The sequence below is a fragment of the Lampetra planeri genome, unplaced genomic scaffold (assembly GCF_965212315.1).
Source record: "Lampetra planeri unplaced genomic scaffold, kcLamPlan1.2.h2 scaffold_1942, whole genome shotgun sequence".
Lineage (NCBI taxonomy): Eukaryota > Metazoa > Chordata > Hyperoartia > Petromyzontiformes > Petromyzontidae > Lampetra > Lampetra planeri.
Window position 1 is genome coordinate 15136 of NW_027614694.1, and position 7556 is coordinate 22691.

The 7556-nt window shown below is 44.6% G+C and overlaps 1 protein-coding gene across 1 annotated transcript; it reads right to left on the minus strand.

The window, feature by feature from the left end:
• Positions 1–1318: 1318 nt before the first annotated feature.
• On the minus strand, positions 1319–2176 carry LOC144740180 (transcriptional activator protein Pur-alpha-like). Its single transcript, XM_078623040.1, has one exon. It carries the CDS (start codon positions 2174–2176, stop codon positions 1319–1321), a length of 858 nt encoding a protein of 285 aa, XP_078479166.1.
• Positions 2177–7556: the final 5380 nt, after the last annotated feature.

Consider the following 7556-nt stretch of genomic DNA (forward strand, 5'->3'; position numbering starts at 1 on the left):
GATCCAAAGTAGCCCCACTGAACTTCTTTCTGATGGGTCTGATGAATCAGAGGAACGTGCACGCTGTTTCACAGACCGGCGTGCTCCTCCGTGGCCCTCGGCGTAGTGATGGTAACGTCGACCTTTGAATGCAACTCACTCAGTACTCGAGATTCGTACAACATAGGCAGATAAAGATATACGCAAAAGAGTCCTTGAGCCAATATTTTGGGAGACCAACGAAATCTACCTAGGCTGCAGAGTAACATGCAGCAACAGCACGCGTTGGCACCGTACAACTGAAAAAGTTCACAATACGTCTCAGATGTTCTGCTTTGCTGAACTTCATTTCTTTTGTCAGGTCACAATCAACACAACATGTGTAGGGTGTTTGTCTTGTTATGTAATCCGCAATTCAGGCCATTTGCTACATGTCGTCAACTGCATTTCATGTATCGAATACGCATTTAGTACCTTGAAAATGAACACATTGCATTAACAACGAGACACAAAGGTCATCTATAATATATCCATCTGCATGGCAACAATTTCAACTGAAACAAAATTTACAATATTAATATATCTTTGAATGCCTCTGGTAAATGTCTTCATGTCAAGGTCCATTGACCAGTTCAATATATATTTGACTTTTATGCAATACATATTGCACAACAGATAGAGCACTTATTTCATTTCATGAAAATGCCTACACCTTTTTTTTAATATACTGCATGACATCTAACCAGTTTCCAAAGCAGGCCTAGCCCTCATATGATTTATGTGTAAACACATCTCTACTCACAGGTAAAGGTAAACTGAATGGCAAGTACTTGTCACAACCTTTTTAAGAAAGTTTTAGAATTTTGGTTGAAAAATTAAATGATCTGATTTGTGCTGAAGTCATTAACTCACAAGAAACGAAAATGGTTTGTCCTCTGCAACAATCCCATTTGAACATTGCAAACACTTTTTTTTGTTGTTTTTTTTTAACAATATTCTTAGTGGTACAAAAGTTCTCAGTTAATAAGGGAAATAAAGACTCAGTTCAACGTTTGTCAAGTAGGAAACAATGTTCATGTTATTACTTTGTTTAGCAGCCTGTTACTGTATTAATGGTGGATAAGTGGGGGAACATCCAGCGATGAGTGACACCATGTCAGAACTGTCAGGTTGTGGAGGTTTTCTTATATTGTGGGTGAAGCTCCCTTGGAGTTAAACCATTACAGTTAAATCTTTAGATTTTTTTCTTTATACAGTAGAGTTTTTTTAATTATACTTCTCTTGTTATTCTCATTGCTCTTGCATGTTTTGTTTTCTTGAATTTTTTTTGCACTCTATATCAATCCTCGTCTCCATCGTCCGCCTGCATCTCCTCTTGTTGCTGCAGCTCACATGCCCTTTTCTCCCGCTGTTTCTCCTGGATCTTCTTCATCTCCTCGGCGTATTTACAGAACGTATTTCCAAATTTGGACCACACTTTGTAGGGCACCGTAATTGAGTTGCGGTACGTCGGCTTCACCTCGCTTACCCTCATGAACACCCCATACTTATTGGACCCTACGTCGAAGAAGAAGCGCTTGTTGTCCACAGTCAATGAGGACCCTTCGGGGAGCTCCGCCGGTTCGTCCTCTACGCCGTAATCGTCAATAAGTTTAGCCAAAGCGTCACGAAACTCAATAAGTCCCTGTGCAGGAAGAGCAATCGTCTGGCCTTGTGTGGATCCCAAACCGGGCCCCCGGTTAACGGTCTGTCGAATCCTCAGGAACCGTCCCCTCTGGTTCTCTTTCAGATCCATGTAGTATTTCCGATTCTCCCGGACCAAGAACTCGCTTTTGAGTGCTCGCCGCGGCTCGTCTTGAACCAGCCCCGGGTTGCTCGGACCAAGCTGGGCATAATGTTCGATGAAGTCCCCCAAGTAGTCACGGAACTCGACCGCCACGGACATGGAGAGAGTGAGGCGGCTCTTGTTTCCACCGGCCCCGACTTCGGCTATCTTTAAGAAGCGGCCTTTCGCGTTCTGCTTAACGTCCAAATAGAAGCGTTTGTTTTGGATGTCAACACGCTTCGACGCCAGCTCTTGCGTCTCATGCTGGAGCCCGGAAGCCGAGCCCGCCCCTCCTGTCGCTAGGTGCATGGAACCGAAGCCTGGGCCCGCGGCTGCTCCTCCCTGCTCACTTCCACTGTCTCTGTCCGCCATGATGCTGCCTGCCTTCTCCCTCCGTCTACTGCAAAGCCACGGCCAGTCAGCGCTAGCGCCCAAGTCTCGCGATATCTGCACAGGTATAAAACGGGACAGGGAGGGGGGGCTGAAAGTGAGTTGTCATTTACAACGAAAGCGAAACAACCTTCTTTCGTAGGAAATGGATTTCCTCCGTTTCATTTGTTCATTTCATTTTTTTATACAGTATCTACACATATAAGCATTCGTTAGATTGTAATGTGTAGCCCGAGCCAGTGCCCTCACGATTTAACTAATGATGAATTATGTGTGATTAGAACCGTGAATTAAGTTGCTTGGTCTCTTACAACCAACTGCTGCATGCTGATTTTATCTTTTCCCACAGCTTAATATCACATAGAATCACAGGGCACTGAAATGTATATAACCCATAAATGGGTTAAATCACAGCACAACTAGACAATGAACTTGATTAAGTGTTTTATTAAGACAGTACATGTCAGCAAATCTAGTTTTAGTGACTGTCTAAATTTGCTTTAACTCTTGTTAATTTCAAAGTATTCTGATTCATTGTTCGCCCTAAATCTGTCAGCGTTGAGATTCACCAGTAATAGTTTGTGGCTCTCAATGAAAAGTTTTTACAGATTATGTGGGAAGTTTTATGATTTATTGATTCAGCATTGGACCTCAAGTCATTACATTTGTAATCAGTCATGAATTACAAGCTAGTATCAAATCACTGTTAGAATATATTGGACTTTGGTCCAAATAACTGACATTTATCACTTCTAATGTGATAACAAATAGCTGTAGAACATCTCGTCCAATATTTGACATGTTTATTCCTAAATTATGCTATTGTACTACATCCCATTCTAGTAAAAACAAAAACAAAAGTGGTCTAGTAAAACAAAAACAAAAAAATAGAAACATGTGGTACATATATTTCCCTGTAAGTGCTCTGGTCATAATTACAAATTACAAATAATGATTAATTCTTCTCTTGCAGTCAAATAAAGTCGACCTTTGCTTTGAGGCATCTAAAGCTTCATATACACATTAAAGTTTTGTGGCCTATTAATTGTCACACATAATAGTTACAATATGATTGATATTTCTGGCCAACTCTATACTACACTATATATATTTAAGATAATGCTAATTATTATAGTATTAATAAAAAAATAATACTAAATACAACTTGGATTATTTAAAGTTGATTTAAGCCACATGAAATGAAATTTGGAAATTAAAAAAACAGTTACCTTAATATTGATGCAATTTAAATGTATTTTTGTATGTACATATTATTATTATTATTTAGTTCATAAGGTTTTGTTCAAAATGCTTCGCCATTAGGCACTAACGTGAATCTGAAAAGGGCCTGACTTATTATTTTCTCTCTTAAAACCCATGAATTCCAGTGACAAATTCATTGCCTCTCAAAATCATAATAGTACTATAATTATTTTTAGTATTACAGATATAATTACTTTACTTAGGCAGAGCCATGCATTTATTATCACATTGGAATTTTTTCTCAACTTTAGGAGACTTTTATTCATCAGATTTCCTTTGGCACTAATTGTCATTTTAAACTAAACTCCTTCTGCAACGAAAACACCTCTTGGATTTCAAATGAATCAGTTTCGCCTGCCTCAGATGACGTGTCATTGAAACGTCAGCTGCCGCTCAGCTTTTATTTATGAGTGAATTCTAAAAACTGACCAGTTAGCAACAATACAGCTTTCCACAGTTGACTTAAATACGCCGGGAAGAAGCCAGCATGTGTCATGAAATAAAATAAGGTTCACAATGGACGATTGTCGTATTTAAAAAAAAAAAAAAAGAAAGAAAGAAAGAAATGGGAGGGGGGAATTAAAGTGAATATGTATTTGGGGGTCATCTGTCGGCCACATTGTGCAACAAACAAATAGATAAATTTAAAACATGATTTTGGTGAAGCTAATTATTTTATTAATGATATTCTATACTATAATCTAATAGCTTTAAAACGTATACGTGAATTCAGTTATTAACTGCCAGATTTAGCGTCATTTACAAATGTGCGTTTAAAATGACATTTCCGTCTGCAGGGTGTGCGCAGTGTTCGTCGGGCTGCTGGTGGTGGTCAGTGGAGGGGGTCACTGGGTGTTTCCACGTTCCGACCTGCGGCCGTTCCCACATGTCGCGGTGCAGGTCATCAGTCAGGCCTGCTGCAGCAAACGGATCCACTCCCACTGGGAGGAACACGCAGCTCTGTGCGGGAGGAAGTAAGGGAACATCACGCAAATCGCTGCGATCGGGCATGGATTCCAGCGTGAATGAATCTATTTGTTTCACAGCATCACTCCTGCAAAGTGTGCCAAGGCCCGAGAAGGCCAGTGATGCAACGACAACCCCCCCGAAGAGGCGTGACGGTGAGTTTACTGTCATGTGAGCTCTGAGTGCACTTGATGTGAATTTAGTTTTCTAATTGAGCTTTTAAATCTCTATTTTTTCATGGAAAACCAAACGTGACCTTTTCATGTCACATGTGGGAAAAAATATGTCCACGTTTGGATTCATCGAGGATAGGTGAGCTCTAGTTTTACAACTAATATTTGATTCGTTTCTTTTTTTAGTGTAAATATAAATTCTCATATCAGCACTGGGATCAAATCTAATATCGACCTGGAAATTAGATGTATTCGCCCGACAAGTCTCACTGAGTTTTATCAGGCTTTTTTTATCCAACATATCACCTGTAGCCTGGTTTCTGTCCGTGTAAATGTCAGAGGGTGTTTCACCTCACCTGATTGACTCCAAACAGCAGTAGAAAGTAGTGACCTACTTCCATGTTTAACGGGAGTCAGTAAACGCAGCTTTGGACGCACACGGAGAGCAGCATGGACATCAGGCTCCGTCCAGCGCCGGTGACCGCTGCGCTAACTTTGGCCCTAAATAAACTGAAACATGGCGCTGCTGCAGCTCAGGTGAATTATTATTAGTAGTAGTAGTAGTACTGTTTAAATGAAGTAATTCATTTAAACTCAGACACAGACGTCTGCTTCTGGGCAAACTGCGAGGCGACGCCATCCTACATGTTCGGACACTTCACCAGCTGCAGGACCGTCAGAACGCCGAGCAGACGTCATTCCTGCCGCCGCCTCTTCAACCTACCTTCACCCCGCTGGATGAAGCCTCACGGGCGGCCGCGGAGGACGAGGCAGAGCCGACGACTCCCCGTGGAGGAGCTGACGGATCCCTGCGAGGGACAAACTCGGCGGGCTGCTCGTTCTCGTCTGACAAGATGGATATAAAACGGTGAGTCGTGGCACGGAGAAAGAGAGAGGGCGTGTGTGTGTGTGTGTGTGTGTGTGTGTGTGTGTGTGTGTTTGTTTGGGGGTCACGCAGAACGTAGCACGTTCTTACCTCTGATGTCAGCACGCTCGCATGTCTCCCACAGTGAATCAGCGCCCCCTCTTGGTGGTTCTGATGAACTGCGTTCTCGGATAACGGCATTTCATGAAACTCAAACAGCAGCATTTTGCAGGAGAAATAAAAGCACCCAGCTTTTACTGTCATCAGCTTGTTACAGTCAAATCACCACAATCAACTGTTCATTTCTTTGCATCTCACTTATGTTTTAATGTAAATGAGTTGTGAAGAAAACGAACACCCACCGACACTTCCTGTCGACGTCCCTCTCGTCAAGTCTGTTCTCACAGCTCATGTTAAAGTCAGTCCAGCTTCAGTTCTTGCATGTACACGCAGAGGAAACTCCGTCTGTTCTCCTCTTGTCTATATGTGAAGTCATTTCAGCACCAAGGAGAGCAGCCGGTTCAGCACGGACTGGATGTGGTTATTAATCATGGGAGTCGTTGTATTAGTAACCACCCTTTTATTAGGAATGACAAAAGCCCACGAACAACGCTTCCTCGCCAAGGACATCGCAGTGGATCCAGCCCATTTTCAATCAAGTTTTGGAATTTACAGCACGATTTTAATGTACGTGTCCACTTGCTCATGAATCGACGTGGACAGCAGATGTCGCCCTTTGAAGCCCGCATCTCTTGGACTTTCTTGTTTAAACTAAACCATTGCCCTTTACAGCCATTAGGCTGGTTATTTCACAGCCTAAAATAATACCAACTTCCTCCCCTCCAAGTAGACGAATCTTCCCCTGGATGTTCTTAAAGTAGTTTTTCCTCAGCTTTGTGATTCAGTATTTCAGCCCCCCCCCCCCCCCCTTATAGATTTAATGCGGCGCCTCGACATCATTTTTTTATGGCAGAGCAGCGAATGTGACCTGAATGCAGGACACGACTTCACGGGACGAGAACCCATTCAGAAGCAGTCTGTGGGAGAAGCTGGAACGCTCTCGCAGCCTTAGTCATCCCCCGTCGTCCCACCGGAACCTCTCTCCTCCTCTGGAGTCATGTCGTGGTGACACTGAGATGCGATGTGTTGTTTTGAGGAGGGGGCAGTCATGGATTTGTGGTTGATTCTAACGTGAGCTGGCGGCTGATGAACCGCCATGGAGTGATCGGGACCGGAGAGGAGATCGATCCGTGGACTTCAGCGGCTTTTTTCTTCCCTTCCTATCGTTTGACGGAGCCTCGCGGCCATCGGCGTTCGCCTCTCTCCGTCTGAGGCCAGTGGGGGAGGCGGGGTGGGGGGGGGAGCCGCGGTGGAAGGCGGCGTACATATAATCGTTTTAGCGGGCCGACCGGGGATCATGTGTCGTTTTGTGGCATGAAACGTGGCCGCTGCTCGCCGAGCGGACGAGCGAACTGGTGCTTCACTGCAGCATTCTGCGTCTTTGGCGTCCGCTGCGGCGCCCACAGAGGGGAACCATAGCGGCTTCCCTCTGCAATATCTGGGCAAAGATACGAGCGGTGGCGTCTTGTAGCTCCGGCTGCCATGGCAGCTTAGGGGTGGGGGTGGTGGGGGCATCTTCTTCTGGAGGGGACAACCCGCCGATTCCTCCCTTAGATTCCTCTAAGATGCCTTATTATTACTAGCAGCAGCCGGGATTTGACACCCAGCATCACCCTCCGGTGTCACCCATTGAGAAGCGCCCGGAAAAAACGCAGCGGATCCCGATGGCATGGACACTTATGCGACGTCCGCCGCGCTGCCGTACCTCTGGAGCCCTCTTGCCGTATTCTCTTCCTTCAAGCCAGCTCCAGCTCCATCGCCATCATCATCATCATCATCCTCATCATCATCATCATCGCCCCGCAGCCGAGAGAGCCCTGCCGCAACGCGACCAGCGACCACCGAGCCAAAGCAGGCGCATGAGGCTTGATTCAGTGCATTTATCCATGCTGCTCATCGGGGTCTCATTCGCCTGCTACTCCCCGAGTTTGAATTCCCTGCAGGACCAGGCTTACAAATCCGCCGTTGTGATCGA